This window comes from Mustela nivalis, assembly GCF_964662115.1.
Source record: "Mustela nivalis genome assembly, chromosome: 19".
In the NCBI taxonomy this organism is placed as follows: domain Eukaryota; kingdom Metazoa; phylum Chordata; class Mammalia; order Carnivora; family Mustelidae; genus Mustela; species Mustela nivalis.
The window spans coordinates 4,954,119-4,980,754 of record NC_139038.1 but is presented as its reverse complement, the minus strand read 5'-3'; the positions used below and the strand labels follow the sequence as shown (position 1 = coordinate 4,980,754).

At 48.6% G+C, this 26,636-nt stretch overlaps 2 protein-coding genes across 5 annotated transcripts in view; one reads left to right on the top strand and one right to left on the bottom strand.

Annotated features, from left to right (window-relative positions):
* The window catches only part of RAC1 (Rac family small GTPase 1), a 37,578-nt gene extending 25,170 nt beyond the window's left edge, over positions 1-12,408 (top strand). For 2 of the 3 annotated variants that reach the window (XM_082712678.1, XM_082712677.1), the window contains exons 4-7: positions 1,327-1,444; positions 9,536-9,598; positions 10,303-10,462; positions 10,781-12,408. In XM_082712678.1, the coding sequence (XP_082568804.1) occupies positions 1,327-1,444; positions 9,536-9,598; positions 10,303-10,462; positions 10,781-10,911 (472 nt within the window). In that variant the 3' untranslated portion in view covers positions 10,912-12,408. Of the gene's footprint in view, positions 1-1,326; positions 1,445-7,756; positions 7,814-9,535; positions 9,599-10,302; positions 10,463-10,780 lie in introns of all 3 variants that reach the window. The other variant, XM_082712676.1, reaches the window with a different exon arrangement.
* Positions 12,409-15,191: 2,783 nt separating this feature from the next.
* Positions 15,192-26,636, bottom strand: part of DAGLB (diacylglycerol lipase beta) — a 31,367-nt gene continuing 19,922 nt past the window's right edge. For both annotated transcript variants that reach the window (XM_082712668.1, XM_082712667.1), the window contains exons 12-15: positions 17,462-17,530; positions 17,306-17,378; positions 16,125-16,375; positions 15,192-16,013 (exon numbers count right to left, since the gene is read on the bottom strand). In XM_082712668.1, the coding sequence (XP_082568794.1) occupies positions 15,818-16,013; positions 16,125-16,375; positions 17,306-17,378; positions 17,462-17,530 (589 nt within the window). In that variant the 3' untranslated portion in view covers positions 15,192-15,817. The remainder of the gene's footprint in view (positions 16,014-16,124; positions 16,376-17,305; positions 17,379-17,461; positions 17,531-26,636) is intronic.

Genomic DNA, 26,636 nt, shown 5'->3' with positions numbered 1-26,636 from the left:
GAATTGAGAGAGAGCAATGTGGCATGAATGGGGGTTTGGGGCGGAGGGAGAAGCAGATTCTCTGCTGTTCGGGGACCCCAACATGGGGCTCAGTCACAGGACCCCCCCCCCCCCCATCATGACCTGAGCTGAAGGCAGACACTTAACCAACTGAGCACCCAGGTGAGCGCCCCCTGTCCCCTTTTTTTAATGTCCACCTTATTTTCCGCCTGTCAGACAGGCTTTTGGGTTGTCTCTTATCATTAATTGTTTTTTGCATGGCCCCTTCAAGTTAATTTAAGTATGTGCACTCCCTCTGGAAACGTTACACTAGAGCTTTTCAAATCACATTTGTTTTGTGTTACCATGGCACTTTGGTAGCAGGCCTGGATGACCAGGCTTGACTGATTATCACCCTGCACTCAGTGCGGGTGTTCTGGAAGCACTGTGGTGTGGCTCTGTGGTGTGGCACCTGGTTGAAGAGGAGTCTGATATGTACATGAATGAAGTCAACAAGTGGGATTTGAAAGAGGGCCTAATTTTATACTTTCTTTCTTCCTGGGGAGAAAAATGCTTTTTTTCTTTCTTGCTTGCTTTTTCGTGCTTTTCTTTTTTCTTTTTTTTTTTTTTTAATTGATTAATTACTTGTTTATTTTTATTGGACAGAGAGAGCACAAGCAGGGAAAGGGACAGAGGGAGAAGCAGACTCCCCACTGAGCAGGGAGCCTCGTGGAGCAGAGCTCCATCCCAGGACCTGGAGAACATGACCCGAGCCAAAGGCAGACACTTAACCAGTTTGAATTTAAATAAGGCAAAGACGGAGCCACCCAGGCGCTGCAGGAGGAGATAAATCTCAATTTTCTCTTTATTAAAAGCAAAGGTTGGGGCGCGCCTGGGTGGCTCAGTGGGTGAAGCCGCCGCCTTCAGCTCAGGTCATGATCTCAAGGTCCTGGGATCGAGCCCCGCATCGGGCTCTGTGCTCAGTGGGGAGCCTGCTTCCTCCTCTGTCTGCCTGCCTCTCTGCCTACTTGTGATCTCTCTCTGTCAAATAAATAAAATCTTAAAAAAGGTTTTCGGTTGCTTGACAGTAACTTGTTCTAGTTAAATGGAATAGCTTGTCCTTTGTTTCTTGGGCGTTTCTCCAGGTGCGTGTTTTTCTCCTTACACCACAGCCCGTTTTCCCTCCACTTCTTACCTCCTCATGCATGTGCGCTGGTATATCTGGCCTGGCAGCCTCCAGGCCACTCCTGGCCACTCCTGGCCTTGGCCCACAACAGTAATTCAAGACCGCAACCTGTGCCTAATGTTCTGGGGCTGTGGACTGACCGTGTTTTCTCTCCTCTGCAGCTTTGACAACTACTCTGCGAATGTTATGGTAGATGGAAAACCGGTGAACTTGGGCTTATGGGATACAGCTGGACAAGAAGATTATGACCGATTACGTCCCTTATCCTATCCGCAAACAGTAAGGATCACGGCTGATTTTTAATGCGTCCTTCTGAATGTATAATTTTGACTATAGGTGCAAATCACTTGTGGGTTTGCTTACACAGTCGGCGCTTGAACACGCAGGTTTGGTCTGCAGAGGTCCACTCAGACCAGGACTTTTTTCCATAAATACATTACAGTACTGTGAGTATATTTCCTCCTCAAGATTTTCTTAGTAACATTCTTTCCGGCTTACTTTAGTGTAGGAATGTGGTGGGTTTTACACTTAACGTGCAGAACATATATATATATTTTCTTAAGATTTTTGTTTATTTATTTATTTGACAGACAGAGATCACAAGTAGGCAGAGAGGCAGGCAGAGAGAGAGAAGGAAGCAGGCTCCCCACTGAGCAGAGAGCCCGATGTGGGGCTCGATCCCAGGACCCTGGGATCATGACCTGAGCCGAAGGCAGAGGATTTAACTCACCGAACCACCCAGGCGCCCCTGCAGAACATATATTAATGGACTGGTCACATTATCAGTAAGACTTTAGTCAACAGCAGGTGTTTTATTAAAAAGTTTTCAGGGAGTCAGAGTAATACCTGGAGTTTTTGGCTGCATGGGGGGGCGCGGCAGTGCCCTTACCCTCCTGCGTTGTTCAAGGGCCAGCCGTACTGCCATCTTTTGGGTGTATTAAGTAGTAGCACGGTTAAGTTCAGTAGTTGAATGTCCTAGATGCAGACCAAGGATTTGTCTGTTTCCTTTTTAGCATTACCGGTTACTGAGTGTGGTGCCGTGTGTTGACCTGCTCTCATCACAATTTCAGGACCACCGTATGAAATAGGTCCTGTGTTATTCTTGCAGACCGGTTTCAGTAGGAATTAGTTGCAAGGTCAGTTTGTTTTGTGACAGTTTGGTACCACGGAGCTTTTAAAAATCAAGTTAATGACTTGTCTTTGGGTTTAGCACATGTTCATCTTTCTATGGCTTTAGTACCTAAATCATCCTTTTTTTTTTTTTTTTTTAAGATTTTATGTATTGGGGCACCTGGGTGGCTCAGTTGGTTAAGCGGCTGCCTTTGGCTCAGGTCATGATCGCAATATCCTGGGATGAGCCCCACATCGGGCTCCCTGCTCAGCGGGGATCCTGCTTCCCCCTCCCTCTCTGCCTGCCTCTCTGCCTACTTGTGATCTCTCTCTCTGTCAAATAAGTAAATAAAATCTTAAAAAATATATAAAAAAATATTTTATGTATTCATTTGAGAGAGAGACAGTGAGAGAGAACACAAGAGGGGAGAATGTCAGAGGGAGAAGCAGACTCCCTGTAGAGCTGGGACCCTGATGGGGGACTTGATCCCGCGACTCTGGGACCATGACCTGAGCTGAAGGCAATCTCTTACCAGCTAAGCCACCCAGGCGCCCAGTGCCTAAATCTTCAGTTTTGTAAAAATATGTCCACTGTGTCCAGTCAGAAAAACTTTGAGATTAGCTTTGCTTCCATTCTAGACAACTAAATGATGTATATACCAAAGCGAGTCAGGTCCATAGCTGGTGAAAATACACTTAGAAGCCCTTTTCTTAAAATAAGCACTTGTCTTGTTTGTACCATTTGCTTATCTTGTTACATGTTTGTTCATCATTTTAACAGTAAAGACTTTTAAAGAAACTCGGTGACTCAGTGGCCGAAGGAGTACACACTAGAGGCAGTGGAGCGAATTCTGCAGGTTGAAATCCTGTGCTCTCGCCTCCTAGCTCTGTGACCCTGGCAGGTTTCTTCACGGTCCTAGTCATGAACTGTTTCCTCATAGGATTAGATGAGCGGTCTGTGTAAAGCACCCAGAACAGTCCAGGTACATCACAGACACCGCAGTGCGGGTGCTGTGAAGAGCCGCAGATCTGGAGAGCTCTTCAGGTCAGTGTGGATGGGGCCTAGTGAATGGAAGTTGCTATACGTGCTCTCAGCAAGCCGGGAGGACCAGAGAGTCAGGGTCAAGGAGACATCCTGGAGAAAGCAGGCGTTGACCGTTAGGTGGATTTGACCATCACGGTCTTGGAGGGTGGGGAGGTGGGCATGGGGTGCGTGTTAGCGTTGGTGAAAACAACCAGTCATTTCCAGTCTACCCCCATTTTTTTTTCCTTAAACTTCCTATTTAGTAGTGATAGTCTTAGACTTATTTTTTATTTTTTAGATTTATTCATATGAGAGAGAAAGAGGGTGAGAGCAGGGGAAGGCAGAGGCAGAGGGAGAGGAAGAATCCCAAGCAGACTCTGCGCTCAGCACAGAGCCCGAGACCTGAGAGCACAATCTGAGCCGAAACCAAAAGTCAGAGACAACCAAGCCACCCAGGTGCCCCTAAACTTAGTTTGTGCGTGCACAGATGGGGGATGGGGCAGAGAGAATCTTCAAGCAGACGCCCCACTGAGTACAGAGCCCCTATTTGGGGCTCAGTCTCATGACCCTGAGATCACAACCTGAGCCAAAATCAAGGGTCGGGTGCTCAGGACCCTAAATGGACTGAGTCACCCAGGGGCCCCTCCCCCTTCTTTAGTTTTAAGCTTTTGAGTACAGCTTGTCTATGCAGTAGTCACCGTCTTTTGTATTTATTTCCTCCTGGAGGAATTACCGATACAATCTCTTTAAGCTGTGGATCTTTGGGATTGTCCTTCAGCTGAATTACAGAAGCGTCCAAACAAAGACCAGAACTGTAAAATGGGAGGGCTGAGTGAGTGGTATCTCAGTTAATCTCCAGCTAAAAATGACCCAATGGATGCTTGATAATTCCGGATTTTCAGTGGATTTGCTAACCTGTTGACTGGTAGAATAGGAGTTTCCAACCCACTGGATATATCTGGAAGGGCGGGGTGTCCTTTCTGAGAAATGAGAACCACCTCCTGTGACTCAAGGGGTCCCGGCAGGGTGGGGCCTTTTTCTTTGAGGGAGTCACTCACAGTAAGTCAAAGGTGACTTGGCCAGATTCCCACTCTCTACCGAGAGAACAGTAGGTCCAGTAACAGACTGAAGCAAGCCACAAGGTATGGGGCCTGACAGCCAAGGGGGTGGGGTGTGGTCCTTCTGGGGCAGGACTTCTAAACTCTTCATGTCCCATCTGTGTAACGTGCTGTTTTCCTGTCAGATACTTGGATGTGTAAAAGGGGGTATGGCATGATTCTTGCTCAGGTGCCTCCCACACAGGGTATAACACCACACACCGGCACAGGGGATGTCGTGGTGCTTAGAGCAAAGAGGGGAGCATCTATTTCTACTTCATTCTCTGAAAGATGGAGTAGAAACTGTCCTTCACAGTTCTGTTTTTGTCAAGTAATCATTTAGGCTCTTCTATCCTTGAATAAGTTACCTTTATACTCTCTTTTTGAAAATACCTTGAGTTCTGCACCCGCACCTTCCGTGGCCTGCTCTGCATCGCGGGGTGCTCCGTGCAGTGCTCAGGCGCAGCGCTGTGCATCGTGTCCAGCCCACCGTATTTGCCTTCTTGTTCCTGGATTTAGTGGTGTGAGTGGGAACCTGTGTGACTGGCCAGAGTCACAACCTGAGCTCTGTGCGGGTCTCCGAAGCTCACGTTGCCCCACCGGACCACTGGCCGCTGACACACTGGGCCTCTTGTCTTCTGGCCGAGCTTAGCCTGAGGAGGGCTAGACTGCTGGACATTGGTCAGAAGGAAAACAATAGCATTTAGCTTGGCTGCTTTGATTTTCAGATGGCTTTCTACTTTGTTAAGTTGGCTGTTACCAGATCTGTGTCCTCCAGCCGGAGGTCACTAGGAATGCACCTGTGGCTAAACCAGATGGGGTTTGCCTCTGTGTCCCTAGCTAGACACACGCCTTGGAGGCTCTGGGGTGTGTGATTCCCGTGAGGGCTAGAGGAGGCGGGGCTTGCTCTGCATGCGGTGCTGGCGGGAAGCAGGGTAGTTTTAGGGTGCTCTAATCCATCTCCTCCAGAAGGTGGGGATGAAGCCGGGCCGGAGCTGTGACTGGGGCCAACATGGGCTTGTGGGCTGGGAGAGGGGGATGTTTGGTGTTTCTGCAGTTTGCACAGTGACCGTTACCTGTGCTCAGACAAGACCGTGGTCTTCTCTTTATTTCTTCACTTTCGGTCTCATTTCAGCCTGGTCAGTAGGGACTTAGTCTGGCATCAGCATCCTGGGAGATCGTCCCGTCCCACGGGAGCTTGCTGCAGCCGAGCCGCACGCCACGCTGCGTCCTGGGGCTTGGGCTGCCCCTCTCTGCGGCGCTTGTTTTCTTAGCTGCTCCCCATGGATGCCACAGGCACCGTGTCTTTGCCTCGTGTGTATCCTGCTCCTTGGCCTGGGTTTGTAGAATGCCTGTGGTGAAAAATGTTCCAAGCCTGGAAGGAAAACCAGGTTGGAAGGCCTTTGGAAGAAAGGAGAGGCGAGAGCAGTGCTGGTGCATTGGGAGCTGGGAGCGGCCGGCTGTCCCCGGATGCCCACTGCCGCTCTGCCGCGAACTGGCCCGGCTCTTGCCGATGCCCTCCACACACCGGGGGGTGGCGGTGGTTTGGACCAGCGAGGGGAGCAGTGATAAAGTCTCTGCAGGCGCGGTGGGAGCCTGTGTGGTTAGGAGTGCCCTGCCAGCACAGGGAAGGCGGCGTCTCAGCCGGAGGAAAGGTGAGCCTGTGACGCAGGACAGCTCTGGTGGAATGAAGAGGCTCCAGGACAGGCGTAAAGAGCCGCACGGACTCCGCAGGGTGTTGGGGTAGAACGTAAAGGTTGGAAGGAATTGCTGCTGGAAGAGATAAGTATCAGAAGCCCATTTTATTTGTTTTTAATTTATTTTTATTTATTAGAAGTGCTAGGTTTGTTTTTTGTTTGGTTTGTTTTAGAGGATGGGGAGGGGCAGAGAGAGAGAGAGAATCCTAAGCAGGCAGTGCGGAGCCTGATGCAGGGCTTGATCCCTCGACCCTGAGATCATGACTGGAGTTGAAACTGAAAGATGCTTCACTGACTGAGCTACCCCGGTGCGCCTGGAAGTATTATTATTTTTTTTTTTTTAAGATTTTATTTATTTATTTGACAGACAGAGACCACAAGTAGGCAGAGAGGCAGGCTGAGAGAGAGAGGAGATGCAGGCTCCCTGCCGAGCAGAGAGCCCGATGCGGAACTCGATCCCAGGACCCTGAGATCATGACCCGAGCCGAAGGCAGCGGCCCAACCCACTGAGCCACCCAGGCGCCCCTGGAAGTATTTTTTTAAAGCCCTATTTTGTGTGGGGGAAGGAGGAGAAAGGAACAGGCAGATGGTCCGGTGTTAAATGTAGGATGCAGAGCGTGTATTTTCATCAAAAAAGATGTTCTTAAAAATTGAAAGGGGCAGAACAGATGTGGTTGGAGGATATTTTGAACTGAAGCTGCGTTTTCGTGGCCGATGCCCATGAGTCTCTGTGTCACAAAGATTTGGCTTCATGTCAAGGCCTCAGGGGCACACATCTTCAAAAGCAGCTGTAGATTAAACCCGATAGTTACAACAACTTTAATATTCTCAGAATTGTAGATCAGAGAAGCTTGAGTGAGATGAAATTAAAGCAGTTCTCTTGTCCATCTGTCTCTTCGAAGAACTGCAGGTTTCTGTGTTGCTTGAAGAGCAAGTCTTTCAATTTTTGTTGGAACAAAGGAGTGAATTGAAAGCACTGTGGTAAACACTAGAAATGCTGTCCCTTCTGGGCGGTCCCATCCAGAGAGGTGGGGGCCCGGGGGGGTGATGAAAGGTCCCAGTGTGGCAGTGCTGTTCAGTCCAGTAATGCAGGACCCCAAATTCAAACCGCCGTCCCAGCATTTCTGTACGGGAGACTTGAGGCCTTCACAGCTCTCATACCTGGCCGTGCTTCTGGGGCACCTTTCCTCTCAGAAGCCTGTTTTTTCAGACAGGTGCTTCTCCCATTTGCAGTGGCTTTGGCTGGGCATATGTCTCAGAGCTTGGACGGAGGTCTTTGCCAAGTGTGCCTGTTGCTAGGGAGGGCCTGTGGCGGCCCACGGACACATCTTTGCTAACATTTCATGACTGGCCGTGACCGTGTGCTTCCTCGGGTGTGTTTTATTTTCTGCTGGACGAGGAGCCCTCTGTGCTGCTGGGGTAGAGAAGAGTGGCTCCCCCCAGCCCCCCAGTATTTGCCTGACCTGGTGTCTCCACCATCGTTGACCTTCACAGGGTTTGGTGGAGGGTTTGGTATTTGGCATCATAGGTGTTAGATAATCATCCGCTTTCAGATCGTTCGGGAAGGTTGAGACAGGATTCTGATGGAAAAATAATGGATTATATTAACTTTTATTTTCCTCACTTTTTACTAAACTGAAACAAAGTTCTCATGCATTACTAGGTTGCAGAAACGTATGGTAAGGATATAACGTCCAGGGGCAAAGACAAGCCGATTGCCGTATGTAAAACTTTCAGTCGACCTCAGTTTCAAGCTCTATCTGTTCTCTCGTTTCACTTAGTTTTCCCAGGATTTCCTATTGAGCCTCACGTTCCTTGAGTGTTCTGTATTTAATTCACTCAAGGTTGGGTTTTGCTTGACGAAATGTGCTTTCAGTAGAGCGAGACAGTTTACCCACTAGCTTGAAATAAAGCGGTGAACTGCTCGCTCCCCTCCCGCCGAGGGAAAGCAGGAGCTCCCAGAAGGGGCCTCTCCGGGCGGGTTGGAGATGGAGGCGTGGAGGCTCCCCCCCACCCCGGAGCGCATGCTTGAGCCGGCGTGGGACTAGGCGTGGGACTAACCGTGGCTGCCGGGGGCTCCCCCCGCTTTGGTGTCCCGGTGCAGCGGGCCTGTCTGGGGCGTGGCTGTGGTGCTGGGGAGCTAACCCAACCTCGCTTGGAAATGATGGAATCAGGTGCCCAGATGCCACGGTGATTCTTGGACAAGCCGGTGCATGCGCTAGCGTTTTTAAAATGTCATTTATAAAAAGCTGTTGTGTGGGATGTTTCTCTCCCTTTCCAGGTACGAGATACCAGCGGGATGATTGCAAGTGTTAGCTTGGGAACTGGGTACATTTCACAAAGCAGCATAGTGGCCTTTTTCCGGGAAAATGTCTTAAAAACCTAGCATTTTAGAAACTCTTAGGCAATTTTGAATACAGGTAAATATTTAAATTTGACTTTTTAAGTACAGAATGACATATGGCTTGCAGTCAGTCAGAAATTCTTCCAGGCACTTCCTCAGCACTGACCTTTCCTTTGAATCTCTGCTTGGGCCGCGGCGGCCCCGCCTGCAAGTCCTCCAGAAACCCTGCGTGGGCTGGAGGAGCCGCCGGCCGGGAAGACGCCCCTCCCGGGCTCGGGCGTCCTCCTGCGAGGTTGGCTGTGCTCGCAGAGCCACCAGCCGCGCCCCGCTTTGTGCCAGGGACTCCGGGGGCAGTTCTTTTTTTTTTTTTTTTTTTTAAATTTTTTATTTATTTATTTGACAGAGAGAAATCACAAGTAGATAGAGAGGCAGGCAGAGAGAGAGAGGAAAGCAGGCTCTCCGCTGAGCAGAGAGCCCGATGCGGGACTCGATCCCAGGACTCTGAGATCATGACCTGAGCCGAAGGCAGCGGCTTAACCCACTGAGCCACCCAGGCGCCCTCCGGGGGCAGTTCTTAAGGAAGCAGTTTAATAGCAGCCCAGGGTAACTAAACGTTGTTGAACATGCACATGGGGAGCTTACGGAAAAGCACGCCAGTGGTAAATGGTTTTAAAATAGACTGTTTTTTGATAAACTGAGACCACATTTTACAGAAATACCGGAGTGTGGTATCTTGACACTTGGTTTTGTCCCGGTATATAAATAGGGCCATTAAGTTCCCAGTGGGAGTTGGGAATGATGTTAAAGAAGCCTCTCAGGGGTCTGGTTTGAGGCCTCCCTGGATTCAGTAAATTCTAGCACATTCCAGTAAATCTTCTCCCCTCCTCTCACAAGTAACTGGCTGCTTTGTGTGCTGGCTCTGCTTTGGGAGCCTTCTGACAGAATTGAAGGGGAAACCGGGGAGTGAGCTTTAGACACAAGCTGCTGGTACATAATACACGTTTTGTCTCATGATTGATTCCCAACAGCATTTACAAAGCGAAGTACACTTGTCATTGTAAGACCATTTCTAAACGCCTCCCTGTTTCCTTTTTGTAGGATGTATTCTTAATTTGCTTTTCTCTTGTGAGTCCTGCATCATTTGAAAATGTTCGAGCAAAGGTAAGTGAGGAAATTTTAGAGAAACATTTTGGTTCATGATGTCATTCCATTCTCAGGAGGCAAAAATACTATTTAGTAATAGGAGTTTTAATTATTTAAATTGATCTTGTAGTTCTGACTTTATTATGTAGAGTCCTGAAGTTTCACGGTTTGATTGAGGAATGCTGTGTGCCTTGTTAAAATAATGAGCACTTCGGAGTCCCCTCCGGTGGGCTCATCTAATAAGAATGGTGACCAGGACTTTGCACTCCTGGATCTCACATACTCCCTAGTGAAACATGATGGGGCCGGATGTCCTTCAGTTGGAATCAGGGACGTGTTCAGGGGTGGTCAGGGTGGCAGAGCTTAGACCTCCGCCCAGTTGACTCTTTGCTGAATAGGAAGGATTCTCAGAGATGATCTAAGAACTTGACTCGTTTTACCAAACAGATCGTTGTTTTGGGAGGGGGCCCTTCCCTTCCCTTCTCCCCTTGCTCTTACTGGTGAGCAGAGCCTCTGCTGTAGGCTCGCTGGTCTCGGGCACCCAGCTTGCTAACCAAATGCTGATAGATGGGCTCATGGTTCTGGAAGGTTGCAAGGGGGTGAGCGGGGCTGGAGGGCGGGGTGGCTGACTCAGTTTGGCACTCGTGGAAGTGAGATTTAGGTGGAGGATGCTCATTATGGAGGGAGTGTGTTGTGACTTTTTTTTCCTCTCTCCCTTTTAGTGGTACCCCGAAGTGCGACACCACTGTCCCAACACCCCCATCATCTTGGTGGGGACTAAACTTGATCTCAGGGACGACAAAGACACGATTGAGAAGCTGAAGGAAAAGAAGCTGACTCCCATCACCTACCCGCAGGGTCTGGCCATGGCTAAGGAGATCGGTAGGACACCTGTGTTGTCACATCTGCTTTGTCTGTGCCTTTATTTCTGGGGCAGAGATGGGAGTCCAGTCTGGGCAAGGAGAGCGCGAGTCTTTCTGACTCCAGCTCTGTTGTCTTCTGGGGAGCCAGCCAGCCAAGGCCCTCGGGGTGAGCCTTAAGGAGCTGGGGCGCACGTCAGGTGTTGCTCTGCTGCTCCTGGCGGGCTGGCAGGAGGCAGGGCCTGGGGAGCCGCTCCCTGCCCTCGCGGTGGCCGGAAGGGCAGGTACGTGCTTGGCGGGCCGTGGCCCCGTGGCAGTACGAGGCTGTGTTTCTCGGCAGGTGCGGTAAAATACCTGGAGTGCTCAGCGCTCACGCAGCGAGGCCTCAAGACAGTGTTTGACGAAGCGATCCGAGCGGTTCTCTGCCCCCCTCCCGTCAAGAAGAGGAAGAGAAAATGCCTGCTGTTGTAAATGTCCGCCCGCTCCCCCCACCCCCACCCTGTCCCCCTCGGAACCTTTGTACGCTTTGCTCAAAAATGGTGGAGCCTTCGCACTCAATGCCAAGTTTTTGTTACAGATTAGTTTTTCCATAAAAACCATTTTGAACCAATCAGTAATTTTTAGGTTTTGTTTGTTTAAAGTGTAAGACTTCAAACTTTCACATTATATTAAAATTTAGCCCTAAAATGGGAAGCTTTCTTAAAGCCTTATTTTTCAAAAGCCCCTATTCTTGCTCAGATTAAGAGTTGCCAAAATACCTTGCGAACTAAGTTGCGCTGTTGTGCTGAGAACACTAAGCACTAAACCGTTCAAGACCTGTGTCTTTCAGGAGAGCCGGGGTCCCCGGTTTGCACCCGCAGACGCGCGCTTGTTTGCGGTAGGAGGTGGCCCGGCCTGGTTCCCGGGCTGCCGCCCCACCGCCCTCTGACCCCGCGCCGCCCGCCAACACTGTACTGTCAGTCCTCACGCAGTGAGTGTAGTGACTCAACTCTTCGGGTCCCTCTCTTAGATTTTGTAGTGAGACTTTTTTGGAAAGAGTTAGTGTATTCGCTTTTGCTGAGATTTTGAACAGAGCCCTTCCGCCCACGTCCCTCGGGCGGAGTGTCCACTCCAGCCGGGGGTGCGCAGCACGTGGGGCGATCAAAGAACGAAGACAGTATTTTGACAAAATACGGAGGTTAATTTACACTACATTGTACATGTCCTAATTAAACTGAGTAAAAGTGTCACGGGTAAAAACATTAAAGGTTAATTTCTGTCCAGTGCAGTAAAAGATGAAGAAAGGTCGGTATTATCACTAAGTGTTTTAAACTTTTCCTTTTTTCTTAGACCTACCATCCCTCCTAAAATTGGGCATTTAATTCATCTTTGAACTGGTCGTTCCCATAGTTGCTCACTTAGCGCTTTTCTTAGAGAACCCCTTCTTATTGAGCAATATGCCTCCTTGTATTATAAAATCTTTCTGATAATACATTAGAAATTTTTTTTGTAGATTAGTAAAAGTGCATTCCTGTTTCCTTGTTACTTTATTCAGAGCTAATAAGCGCTTTCCTTAGTTTTCTAGTAACTAGGTGTAAAAATCATGTGTTGCCGCTTTATAGTTTTTGAAATATTTTAGATATTCCTAAACTATGAACTTTCTTAACATCACTGTCTTGCCAGATCACCAGTACTGTACCCTGACTAACGCTGGCCCTCCCTTCTGCCTCACCCCCCTGGACACACACCTCTCGCTCTGCCTGACCACATCCCCTCAGGTCTGTGGGGTTCCGTGAGCCCGTGCTCGTGCTAATCAAGTTCTGTACAGCTTACCCGCTGGCAAGAATACAAGGTTGGACCTCTCAACCACTAGAACAACATTTTTTAAATTGACAGTTGCAGAATCGTGGAGTGTTTTTACATTGATCTTTTGCTAATGCAATTAGCGGTATGTTTTGCATGTATGACTTAATAAATCCTTGAATCATATGACTGTAATACTTGAATTCTTGAGAGCTCGAACAACCTCCTGGGGTATGTGTTCCTTGTCTCACCTAAAAATCTTGGGCCACGGGAAACCTTCATTTCTAGGGCTTGTTTTTCTTGCGGGGGGACAGGGAGGAGCTGGAGGAGTCTGCAAGCACTGGTGCGGGTGGGGGCACGCTCGTTTTGCACCTGTCAGATGCTGGGGAGATGGTGACGTCCACCCTGGGGCGTGTGTGTGCACAGCTTAGGCCAGAGCTCTGCGCTGAAGAGGCAGATGCTGGGAGATAGGGAGGGGGAGGCTGATTTCTAATCAATCTAATTAATTAAGATCCTTTCTAGAGCGTGAAACTGTACTATGAACTTGTCATGTTAGAATCAATTTTCTAAATTATCCTTTTTATTAATCTGAAGATTATTTTTGAGTATTTTTTAAAGATAGGCAGTTTAAAGATCACGGAGTTCTCAAGGCTTGCTACAGAAACAGCAGCCTTCTCCCTTCACACCCTTTCTGAAAAGCAACCAGTTTGAGTCCTTTTTAACTCATCTTTGTTATCTCCATATGCCTGATTTTTTTTTTTTTTAACCTATTAGATCACCAGTTTGTTACGAAAGGATAGAAAGTGAACAGCCAGATGGAAGAGCTGCCTAGGGCCAGGTATGGGGGAGGGGTACGGAGCCTCCACGCCCTCTCCGGGAGCCCCTCCCCAAGTCTCCACCTGCTCACCCACCTGCAAGCTGCACCCTCCCACTCCCCATTTTTGGGTTTTATCCCGCAGGCTTTGTTGCAAGGTCCCACTCACTAAATGGCAGTTTATCTGATTCAGTTCTCCAGCCCCTCCCCTCCCCGGGGGTCTGGCTAAGTCACTTGATTTCTGGTTGCATTTTTCATTTTCAGCTGTTACCACAGATACTCTTCTGCATGGCAGCCCCCGCCCCCAAACAGTTTCCCATTCCCTCAAGAGAATGATTTGGGTCGCTATTTAGTGTCTGTGACCGTGTGAATATTCCTAGCTCAGTCCTGGAATAACAGAATCTGGCTGCACAACTTCTTGTTTCTTGTCAGGGATCATTTGTACTTGATTTGCTTCATTTCCTGTGCGCTTCATGATTCAAGCGAACCTCCATCTGAAGACTAAATCTCTCAAGATGTCGGCATGTGTTACGTGTTTCACTGATTTTCATTTTCCTAAAGTCTCAGAATCCTCGGGCCACCACTGCCTGATGTGTTTGTTGATCTTTAGTACAAATCCCCATGGCCAGTGTGGGGCTCGAACTCACGACCCTGAGGTCAGGAGTCACACACTTGATCCAGTGAGCCAGCCAGCTGCCCCGACTCCTTTTTAGTTTGCCTCATCTTGACCACCACCTCCAGGAGCTTCCCGAGACAGAAGCGTGTGGTAATCTGTTTCTCAGCCCTTGTGTCTTTGAAAATAACTTCATTCTCTCCTGGTCTTTTCTGGCTGGTTGGAAATCCCAGGGCGGAGATCAGTCCCCCTCAGTTTGGAAGGCAGCTCTCGGGTCCTCCTTGGCCATTTCCATTGTGTGGGGTGAATTTTTGTTGACAAGTTCTGTGGGACTGTCGCCCTGGCTTGCACGTCCTGGTCTGCTTTTCTCCTTTGTGCCGGGTGGGCTCTGTGTGCTGCCATAGCTCTGCGCCACCCACAAGCTCTGCACTTCCACCTGTCCTGCTTCTAATTTCCAGGCATTCTTGATTCTCCACTTTCCAGTCTCGGCATCAGTTTTGTGGTTGCGACACTTTCTCTGTTCCCAAGCTCTAAATCTAAGTAGTCTGTTCTGGTCCCATGTTTCAAGTGTGCCTGCCAGGCCTTGGCCAGTGCCTAAAGGTTCAGAGTCCGCAGCAGCAGATTGCAGGGGCACCTGGGGGTGTAGGTGGTTAAGGGTCTGACTTGGTTTCGGCTCACGTCACGATCTCAGGATCCTAGGAGTGAGGCCCTGCGTCAGGTTCCACGCTCAGCATGGTCTGCTTAGGATTCTCTCTCCCTCCACCCCTCCCTCCTCATGCTCGCTCTAAAATAAATACATCTTAAGAAAGGGGAGGCAGATTGGAAACTGGGCACCGCAGGTGGTGGCAAGGCGTGTCCAAGATCTTTGAGCTTTCTGCCACTAGGAACATACAGGAATTGTGTTTAGAAACGAAACTTGTAGCAACTGAACACCGTTGCATTTCAATCACAGTTTTTTAAAATGGCCTTTGCAGGTACTCAGAGATTAAGGTGGTATTGGTGTGAGGGTTGAGAGGCCCTGAGGGAGGGGTCTCCAGAGGTCAGGTTGCCCTGGACAATCTTCGGGGGGGGGGGGAGGGGGGTCTGGCATCTTCTCCAAGTGTGGGAAGCTGAGGAGCGTCATCCCCTTGCCTCCCACTGCCCTGCTATCCGGGCCCCTCCCCCAGAGCAAACCAAGGGCCAGACTTCCTGATTCCCTGCTGCGCTTTGGGGTGGGGGGGCAGAGTTGTAAGCCAGGGTAGCTGGGCCCTTAGTCTGTTTACCTCTAGTCAACCCACGTTCCTTTTCTTCTTTCCCCATCCTTACGGATTTTTGCTTTTTAAAGAGATCCATTTAGTGTCATTTTCTGGCACTTCGGTAGGGTTAAATCAGACGCCTGTGTGATCTTCACCCTTTAGCCCAGAGCTCCAAGAAAGCTTAAGGCTTCATTTTTGTTGTTTACAGTAGACAAAACTTATAAACAGGATTGCTACACAACCAGCCAGTAAAACAGACCTTCTTGGAAACATCCAGTGGATGAGTACATCACTGTCCAGACACGAATGACACATGTAAGTGCTTTATTAACTCCCTCTGAATCCACCGGCTGACCTCCAAAAGCCAGTATATCCTGTGCAAATGAAGCAGTCAGCTTGATGTGGAGACTGGCGCGCTCGGGGGCAGGGGTCCTAATTCCCAGCCCGACCTCGGGGCCACCCGGGAGAAAGCCTGTGTGCGCCGTGACAATGGAGTACACAGGTGTGTGCAGCCAGGAAAATCCCGTCTGCAACGTAAACTGCACGTCTGTATCCTTGGTTCAGACTCCTCTCAACAGTGCTAAGACCCTGAAGACCCCATCAGTGAAAAGGTGGCAGCAGAGCTGGGAACGCATCTGAACCTCCTCTTGGATTCCCACCCTTTCCTGGGACAGTTCTCAGATCACTAAGGAAAAGCCCTGGAGGTTCCCGAAGCTTCCCGTGTGAGTCCCATCCTCTCCGTGCTCTCCTGACAACTGGCTCTGCTAATACTGGGATCAGAACGACTTCCCAAATGAGCCCGTGGTTTAGAGGACCATCCAGTTCCTACCAGTGGACATCCGAGGTTCCGGCCTCATGGGAATCTCTCTGATTTTGTCGGTCAAGAACAGAAGCGGGAGTCTGTCGTCCTTCAGCAGCTTGCGTGAGGCCCGGTTACACCACATCCACGTTCGAGCCGCCTCCAGCGGGGCAGAAAGCGTAGCCGGCCCGGCCCGACACCACGCTGTCCAAGGCTTTCATCAGGATGTCCGGCATGTGGTCTGTCAGCATCTTGGGGCCGATGAGTATTTTGCTGAACTGTGATTCGTGGGACCACCTCGCGCTATACCGAGCAGCGGAACGGCAAAACCTGGGAAAGACAGAGGTGAACGAGCCGGGCGGCCCTTTAGGCTGAAACCTGTGGTTTCCGACCTGCGTGGACCGAGCCCCGGCAGCTCCTGGCCGCGCTGCCCGCACTCACCTCCCTGCCGTGCCCTCCTCCTCCAGGTGGATGATTCTGCCGGGAGGGTAGAGGGGGGGGTACTTGGTGGGGGACTCCAAGGGGGAGTCGCTGGAGAAGCTGTAGGTCGGGGACCCGTGTGACAGGAGGCTCTGCTCCCCCAGAAGCGGCTGCGTCAGGTCTCCCTGGTTGCCCCCGTCCAGCTCCGTGGGAAAGTTCTCCGGGCTTCCTCCGAACAGCTCATACCAGCACCCGTGCAGCAGGATCTGGTACTGGCGGACAGACCCGAGAAGGCAGCCTGCTGGTCACTCGGACCTAGGCCCCTGAAGCTCATGATGGGGAACAGTGACCCTCAGAGCTCAGACCGGCCATCTCTCTAAGTCCTGGATCTTACGGGCGGGAATGTCAGGGGCCTCAACTCCTGTGTCTCCTGGGCCGTGAAGCCACATCAAACAGGAAGCAGTACGAGAAACCAAACCCTGCCGACTCTGAGGAAAATCACCCTCATTCTTCTCAGACAGTCCTGCCAACCAGCTTTACTCTTTCCCTTAATGACACTCATTAATTTTTTTTAGAACTCTGAGTAGGGAACAGTTGGTAAGGAGAAGCTTATTTTAAATAAATTTTTTTGAGGAGTAACAACCAAAAATGTCAGAAAACCGGTTAAAAAGTGAAAATCCCTTCTAAAAACTTCATATCCACTGCCTTAGGGGATATATCCTCGCAGAATCATTTTTAAATCTGCCCTTTAAAAAACCTTTCACTACGCCATGGCTGTCTTTCTCTAGTGGTAAACACAACCTCCGGCCACCACTGTTAACGACTGCAACAGCCCCCGGTACACCTATACTTGGATTTCTTAAACTGTTTGGCAGATCTGTTTTCTCAGCGTTGGGACCAAAAACATCAAAATACTGTTGGTCACAAGACAGGCTAACAAAGTACGGCAGATAGCAAGTCCCCTCGCTAGGACAGGGAAGGTTCTACTGGAGGCTTCTCACTGTGGCATCCCGTGACCGACCGACCGCGGGCCGCCTTTGGCATCGCCTATGGGACGCCAGGCCCAAGTCCGCACAGAGGGCGAAGCGCTCCAGGCAACAGCATCCAAGGCCCTGGGCGAAGAGGCTGGGGAGCTGGAAGCACCTCCCCGCGGCCCGTCCAGCCTCGGACCCCCCAGATGCGCTCCCAGGCCCCCCACTTACCTTGGGCTTGTTGCAGTGAGCGATCACTCGCAAAATTCTCTTCTTCAGGTCTTCCAGGTTAGTCACACTTAACCTGTTCGGCAAAAGACCAGATGGAGGCTCAGTACTCGGTGTCTCGGCCGCCCCGAGCCCAGACGAAGCATCCAGCGGACTCACCGGGGAATGACATCCTTGCCGAGGACGAGTGACACGATGAAGGTCTTAGAGTATTCGTAAAGGGATTTGCTGAAATTTCAGAAAAATAGAAATTAGGGAGGTTTTAGGATTATACTGCCCACAAAGAACTCCAAAGAGAAATCAAGTTACTCTGCCAGGTCAGTGAGGAAAGTTTCCAGAGAATAAAACTGTTCTCTTGGGGCGCCTGGGTGGCTCAGTGGGTTAAGCCGCTGCCTTCGGCTCAGGTCATGATCTCAGGGTCCTGGGATCGAGTCCCGCATCGGGCTCTCTGCTCGGCAGGGAGTCTGCTTCCTCCTCTCTCTCTCTCTGCCTGCCTCTCTGCCTACTTGTGATCTCTCTCTGTCAAATAAATAAATAAAATCTTTAAAAAAAAAATTAAAAAAAACAAAAAAAAACAAAAACTGTTCTCTTCCCTTTAAAAGGGATGAGAAGTAAAACAGACATACTCTGATCAGAGCAACTTATCTGCCAGATTCTAGGAAAGCCACAACCTCCACAGTCAGATCAAGACGGCAGATCACGCCTGTGCTCATGTCCTGTGACCCAAAAGCCCCGCTCGGGGGACTCGCAGAGACGCGCTGGGCCGGCGGTAGAAAGAGGCAAAAGGCTCTTCACCGCAGCTCTCACTGCTCGTCACAGCAGAGGCTGGGAACGCGAAGGGCTGTTTGTGGAGAGCAGTTCAGGGCACAAACCACGGCCCGCCCGCAGAGCACCGAGTCCTTCACGGCTGCCCTGTGCCCTGTGGGGCGACCTCGGGATGTGTGGCCAAGTCAGAAGAGCCCGACACACAGGGGGTCAGGCAGACGCTGCCTTTACCCAGGAGGCGGGGGGATGCACAGGTACAGACACACTTGCTCTCACATAGAACTAAGTGAGGATAATGGAAAGCTAAGTCAAAACCTAATGCCTGCTTGAGGGAAGGACAGAGAAAGGGAGATTACTTATTTTTTTTTTTTTTAAGATTTATTTGTCAGAGAGGGAGAGGGAGAGAGAGTGAGCACAGGCAGACAGAATGGCAGGCAGAGGGGGAAGCAGGCTCCCTGCCGAGCAAGGAGCCCGAGGTGGGATCATGGCCTGAGCCGAAGGCGGCCGCTTAGCCATCTGAGCCACGCCCCGAGAAAGGGAGATTTCTGAGTGTACCTTGTTTATAGAGTTGTCTGTGGAAACATGTCATCGTTTTACAGAACTGAAAATGAAAACAAAAGCAATTCCTAAAATCAAAAGCCAAATGAAACAAGCCCAACAGTGCTACTACCAGAAGAATTACGTCAAGTGACGACAGCAACAGAAACGTGGCTGCACGTCCCTAGCGGGGCTATCACATAAGAAATAAAGCAGCTGCAAAAAGACCCCGCACTGCCTGCAGCAGTCATCGTGAAACGGACCCCCAGTTCGTGCACATGTGTGCACACGCGTGGCTGGGTGGGCAGATTAAACACCAAGTATGTAATCATGTAATTTCAGTAAAAACCCTGATCTTTAAGTTGAAAGTGTCAACGTGAACTAAAGACACATTTTCTCTTTGAAGTAAGAACCGTTTCCGACCTCAACCCGTGGGAAAGGCCTAGAAACCGTGACCTGCCTAGTGGTGAGGAGACACTTGGTATCTGGCTTATGGTCTCTAAATACCATTTCCCACTTGGAACAGCCGACACCGTGTGGAGAAACGGTGGAGTCTGCGTACCGGCACAGCCGACCGTCAGACCCCCAGCCTTGTGTCAGGGTGAGAAGCCTAGTTGGAAGGGATTCCCGCAGGCCAAAGACAAGACAGTGTGAACACGAAAGCGAAAGTGCAAGGGACTGAGATAGCTGAAAATTCCTGTCCGCCTCTGGAAGCTGCTGGAACACCAATCCACTACTCAGAACGCAGCTAAAGAAAGGGAAAGACTCACGCATTCATGTGTCTCCAGCTTATGTGGTGAGAAATAATAGACCAGAGTGACCGACTACTTGGAAGAAAAGTACTTTCTGATCTTCAGCTACTGAATGCAGAAAGAATGACAGACTATCAGCATTTTGCAGCCTCTACTAGAACACGTATCTTTCAATTAGTACTGCCGACGTCACAGAGACCAGCAGACGTGCCTCCCTACACGGTGCGGCAGGAACCACACACCGTGGCCACCACATACTGTTGTCAAAAAATTAACCCTGAGGGGCGCCTGGGTGGCGGGTTGTTAAGCATCTGCCTCCGGCTCTGGTCATAATTCCAGGGTCCTGGGATCGAGCCCTGCATTAGGCTCCCTGCTTGGTGGGAAGCCTGCTTCTCCCTCTCCCACTCCCCCTGCTTGTGTTCCCTCTCTCGCTGTCTCTCTGTCAGAGAAATAAAATCTTAAAAAAACAAACCAACCTGAATCGATCAAATCCCTAGACATGATTACCATTTTCTAGGACACCAGCCAACAGTACAGAGGAACATGTTAAATGACACAGTGACTATCCAATCCAGAATGTGGATTCTCCAGAACTAACCTGGTTTCAGAAATAAAGAGGGAACTGAACTATCTATACATTAGAGAAGAATTACAGAACTTCCATATCTATGGATCCCCTGTACACATGCCATTAAATTTGATTTAAAAACAAAAATACAGTTCCAAGACAAATGCACTATATCCAATCCGAGAACCCTGTCTGGAATTTAAAGAAATCTACTGTAAAACATAAGATATTTGGGAGAACATACTGGAATCAAATTTTAAGTGCTCTATGCTTTACACACATATTAGGATAGCTACAGATGAAATGACAGGTCTCATTTGCTTCATAGCACTCCGGCCATGGGGGTCTACGGGGTGGGTACAGTGGGGTACGTGAAGATTGGTCAAGTTAACAAAACGACTGAAGCTGATGAAATGGTGGCTTATTACACTATTCTCTTTACTTCGGTTCGAATTTCTAATTTTTGTATAGGAAAATTCCACCATAAGGCAACAGTTTTAACATCATCATAAGCACGAAGAATCAGTTAACTAGTAAACACATCTAAAGAACTATCCAAATTGTAGCACGAAAAGCAGAGACATAGAGGTATGAATGAGACGTTGGAGATGCAAGATGAGAACAAGGGGGCCCGATGCTGACGGGAGGCTCTGAAAGTGGGAGCGCAGAGGCAGTCACGTGTGACGAGGCCCTCACAGATCTGAGACTCTGAAGCTTGCTTGAGCAAGATATACCGACACTGAAGATCATACACTTATGAATGAAGCAAGCATCCTCGTAACCTGGATGCATCTTAATGAGTAAAAGAAAATGCAACACAATCCTGTATATCATAGGATTCCATGTATAGGACATTCTGAGAAAGGCAAAACTATAGTGACAAAAAAGGTCCTTGTGCACTTGGGGTTGGGTGGAAGGGACCAACTGCAAAGGGACACAGGACATCTTTTCTTAAAAATTAATTAATTTGTCAGAGAGAGAGCGAGCACAAGCAGGCAGAGGCAGAGAAGCAGGCTCCCTGCTGAGCAAGGAGTCCAATGCGGGACTCGATCCCAGGACCCTGGGATCATGACCCAAGCTAATGTAGTGGCTTAACCGACTGAGCCACCCAGGTGTCCCTGGACACAGGACATCTTAATGGTGATCCTATCAGCCCCAAAAGGCCAAAGACAAAGCTGTGATACATGAAATTAGTTTACACAGTAAAGAAAAAAAAAAAATCACTGTGGATGAATTATAATAAACAAGTCTACAAGGCTATTGGATATAAGATCAAAACACAAATTTCTATGAGATTGATATATGTCAGCAAAAGATGTGTAAGACTGGAGAAAATCATAAAACTTAAGTGAAAAGATACTAAAATTAAAGAGGCCCTGAATATCTGAAAACTGATTTCATGTTTAAAGGTGAAAAAAACAGCATCTGTCAGTTACCTCCAAACTGAACTAGAAAATAAAGGCAGCTGAAAGAATTCTAATCTGTTTATGGAACTTGCAAAATTGATTCTAAAATTGGCATGGAGGTGTGAAGGGCTAAGAGCCAACATGGTCTTTCAAAAGTAAAAGGCACAGGGATTTGCACTACTAGATGCCAATACTTCGCCTTAGCAGTAGGGAAAGGGCTAAGATAATGGGCGGTGTTGGGGGTGGGGGATGAAACGGGATCCCTGCCTCACACCACACAAAAACACAAAGGATTACAGACCTACGTAAAGTTGAAAGGGCAGACTAACAGCTGTTAGAATAAAGGAAACAAGCTCCATATCCTTAGAATATAGAAAGGTTTTTGTTTGTTTTAAAGTCAGCACAATCAGGGGAAGCAGCAGGCTCCCCAGTGAACAGGAAGGCTGGTACAGGGTTCAGTCCCAGGACCCTGGAATCAGACCTGAGCTGAAGGCTGACGCTCAACTGACTGAGCCTCCCAGGTGCCGCATAGAAAGATTTCTTAAATAAGAAACAAAAATCCAAAAATCATAAATGAGAAGACTGACAAATTAGTGTTAAAATTAAGAAATGGTGACCTGAAGACAGGACTCAAGGAAAATACAAAACGCATCAAGGAATGGGAGAGCATATTCGTGACACATCCTTGGAGCCACAAAAGAATCGATTACAGAACACACGTGTTCAGAAACCAGTGACCCAACAGAAAAATGGCCAAAAAGAACAAAAGCGGAAATACAGCCAATAATACGTGGAAAGAGGCCCGACTTCATTAGCAATCATGGACATGCAAATTAAACCACAATGAAACATCACCACACACCAGTCGGACCAGCAAAAATCTCTTATATCTGAGCAACTGTTGGTGAGAATGTGGAGCGTGGTGGACTCACATACACTGTGGGCGAACATACACTCGCACAGCCGCTCTGGAGGGGAGCACGTGCACACGCCGTGACCTACACCCGGAGAGGGTCCACACAACCGCCGTGATCGCCAGTGACGCAGACCATTTGTGATCGATACAGGACGGAATATAACCAGAATGGACAGAACCACGTCCTATAGGCATCGAACATAATGTGGACGAAAAAAGGGAAGTCACAAAATAACAAGTACTATTCTAGCTCTATAAACTTCAAAAAAATAGAAATAAAATTTCAAAGCCATACAAATCCAAATTATTCTGTGGAGACCTGCGTATAGGAGGTACAACTACTTTTTAAAGCAAAGGAGGAGCCTGCACACCAATCAGGGCGGTGACGATCCACGGACAGGAGAGGATGCGTGGGGAATTTCGCAGGCACTGACTCTCTCTCCACGTGGGTACAGAGCTGTGTGTGTATTTTCAAACAAGCCTCACTAGGTATACGCGGCAAAACCTCCCACTCTAAGTGGACGATGGGTTCTGACAAAGGCACAGAACTCCCAGCACCACCCCCAAGAAGAAGGGCATGTCTATCACCCCCAGGAAGCTCCCTGTGTCCCGTGCCCATCAATCCCACTCCAAGCCCAGACCACCACTGGTATGCTTTGTCATCATATGCCTCTGTGTTTTCTGGAAGGACATAAAAACGGAATCATACAATAGGTCTTTGGTGCAGGGCTTTTTTCAGACAGCAAAATGCATCCAAGCTGTATGGATGTTTGCTGGTTAGTCTCAAAAATACGTTCTATGTTAATTGTTCCACAATTTATAAATTCAGTTATTTTTTTAAGAGTTACTCATGTCTTTTCACATGTACAAGTATGTATTTTAATATAAAAAGAACTTAGTGGTGCCTGGGGGGCTGTCTGTTAAGTGTCTGCCTTTAGCTTAGGTCATGATCCTGGGGTACTAGGACTGAGCCCCACATAGGACTCCCAGGTTAGGGGGGAGCCTGCTTCTCCCTCCCCATGCCATACTCTCTCTTGAGCACATGTGCTCTAACAAATAAATCTTTAAAAAAAAAAAAATCTTAAAATTTTAAAGGTACACCAGTATTTATATGTAACTGACTTGTGATAGAGAAAAATTAATGTAAATATCCATCAGTAGACGAAAAATGCCAATCAGATGATAGAATACTAATAAGCAACTCTATAAAAACACGTTCTCAAACATATTTAAGGATATAATGTATACAGAATATTATGTTAATTTATAAAACACACACATGGGGGCGCCTGGGTGGCTCAGTCATTCAGCGCCTGCCTTCAGCTCAGGTCGTGATCCCAGGGTCCTAGGATGGAGCCCCACATCGGGCTCCCTGCTCAGTGGGAAGGAAGCCTGCGTCTCCCTCTCCAACTCCTCCTGCTTCTGTTCCCTCTCTTGCTGTCTCTGTCAAATAAAATCTTAAACACACACACATGCAGCAGGAAGTAAAAAAACCTAAATAGTTACACTGGTGAATTCCAGGTAGAAGAGTTTCGCTCTTTCCACTTTTCTAGATTTTCCAAAATTTGTATGATGGATATGAATTTCTTTTTTCCTTTTTTAATTATAGCACAAAGTTCTTTTATAATCAGGGCAAAAGATTATATAGGATTGAGTAGGAAAAAAAAATGTACCTTTCAAACTTAAAAAAAAAATCAGTAAACAAATTCAGTAAATTTGTGTAGGGCACAACTCAAGAGACATCACTTGCAGGTTCAGTTTCAGACTGCTGCAGTCAAGCAAAGCGCACAGCGGGGAAACTGAACTGTTTGCTTTCCCAGTGTGTATAGGGTATGTTTACAACACAAGGCCGGCCGTCCACTAAGTGTGCAGTAACGTGTCTAAAAAGCCAATGTACAGCTTTCAGCAAGTCATGATCACGGATCCCAGATCAATATAATAAAATACAAAATAATGAAAAAATTTAAAATGTTGCCAAGAACTATGAAATGTGACAGAGACAAAAAGTGAGCAAATACTGTTGGGAAAATGGCCCCGAGAGACTTGCTTTTAAGGCAGAGATGCCACAAATCTTCAATTTACTTAAACGGGGCGCCTGGGTGGCTCAGTGGGTTAAGCCGCTGCCTTCGGCTCAGGTCATGATCTCAGGGTCCTGGGATCGAGTCCCGCATCGGGCTCTCTGCTCAGCAGGGAGCCTGCTTCCCTCTCTCTCTCTCTCTCTGCCTGCCTCTCCATCTACTTGTGATCTCTCTCTGTCAAATAAATAAATAAAATCTTAAAAAAAAAAAAAAAAAAAAAAAGCAAGCAAGCATTACCTGCAAAACACAATGAAACAAGGTATGCCTGTGCAGAAATCTGTTCCTTTTATAAACTAATAATGAGCTATCAGAAAGAAAAAGAAGAACGCAATCCCAGTTGCAACTGCCTTGAAAAAATACGACGGAAGAAATCTAACCAAGGTGGTAGAGACCTGTACCCTATGAACAGGAAACCATGGTGAAAGAAACAGAAGACACAGATGAACGGGAAGATGTTCTGCGCTCACGGGTCGGCCGAATGGATACCGTCGCAGTGTCCACAACAGCCAGAGCCACCTGGAGTCCGGGCAAACCCTATCAAACTCCCAATGGCATTTTCTCAAGAAATAGACCAAATAATCCTAAAATTTCTGTGGAACCACAAAAAGCTCTAACTAGCCAAAGTCATCTCTCTTTTTTTTAAAGATTTTATTTATTTGGCAGAGAGAGAATGAGCAGGGGAGGGAGCAGAGGCAGAGGGAGAAGCAGACCCCCCACTAAGCAGGGAGCCTGCTGTGGGACTTGATTCTGGGACTCCGGGATCATGACCTGAGCTGAAGGCAGACGCTTCACCAAGTGAGCCACCTGGGCGCCCCAGCAAAGACATCTTTAGGGGCAAAACAAGGCGGGCAGCCTCGTGCTCCCGGACTTTGAACTATGTTACAAAGCCACGGTAATCACAGCTGTATGGTCCTGGCATAAAGACAGACACGGAGCCCAGAAACACACCCAAGTCTCTAACAGGAGCCAAGAACCCGCGGAGGGGAAAGAACAGTCTCTTCGACTGACAGTGATGGGAAAACGGAAGCCCCGTGCAGCAGCATGAAGCCAGACCCCCCACCTCACATCACACGCGCAGAAAGAACTAATGACGGGTTAGAGACCTGAACCCAGAAAACTCCAAGAAGAAAACAAACAGGCAGTAGGCTCCTTGACACTGGTCCTGGTGACAGTTTTTTGGATTTGACCCCAAAAGCAAAGGTGACAAAAACAAACATAACCAAGAGGGGCTGCATCCAACTGAAAAGCTTCTGCACAGCAAAGGAAACCCCCAACGAAATGAACAGGAGGGAACGTGTGCCTACCCCGACACAGGGCTGATACCCAGAATACAGAGAGAACTCACACAAGCCAACAGCAAAAACCAGTAAGACTCAAAAACGGGCAGAGGATCGGACAGACATTTTCCGCACAAAGACCCGCACACGACCCACGGGCATAAAAGGCGCGTGACATCACTACTTGGCAGGAAATGCAAATGAAAACCACAGTAAGGGGCACCCGGGTGGCTCAGTTGGTTGGGCGGCTGCCTTCAGCTTGGGTCATGATTCCAGGGTCCTGGGATCGAGCCCCGCATCGGGCTCCCTGCTCAGCTGAGAGCCTGCTTCTCTCTCTCCCCCTCTCCCTGCCGCTCTGCTTACTTATGCTCTCTCTCTAGCTCTCTGTCAAATAAACAAATAAAATATTTAAGAAAAAAAAACAACACACAGTAAGATCTCCCCCGCCACCCGTCAGCACAATTAGTATCAAACACAAGAACAAAAAAGCCCCGCAAACCAAGAAACATCCAGTGTGGGTGAGGACCTGGACAACAGGGAACCCTCGTGCGCTGCTGGGGGAAGGTAACTCAGCGCAGCCACTGGGAAACAGTACGGACGTTCCTCAAAAAGAGGGACGTACAACTACCGTATCATCTGGCGATTCCACTTCTGGACACGGATCCAAAGGGAACAACTCTCCTGACCTGAACAGCCGCCCGTACCCCACGTTCACCGAAGCACCATCTCCAGTAGCCGGGACCGCAGCCCAAGTGTGGGCTGGCACTAAGTGTGGATGTGCACGTACATACACAACGGCCATCAAATCACGGAAACAGGCCAACGCAGAATAAAGCACAGGAAATCCTGCCATCTGCAGCTACACAGATGGACCCAGAGGGCATTATGCTACGCGGAATAAGACAGACTTATCTTTACAAATACTGGAAGACCGCACTTACATGTGAAATCTTAAAAAAAACACAAAAAACAAAAAACAAAAAACCCAAAACCAGAAAACGAAGCTCGCAGATCTAGAGAATGTGGGTTGGTGGT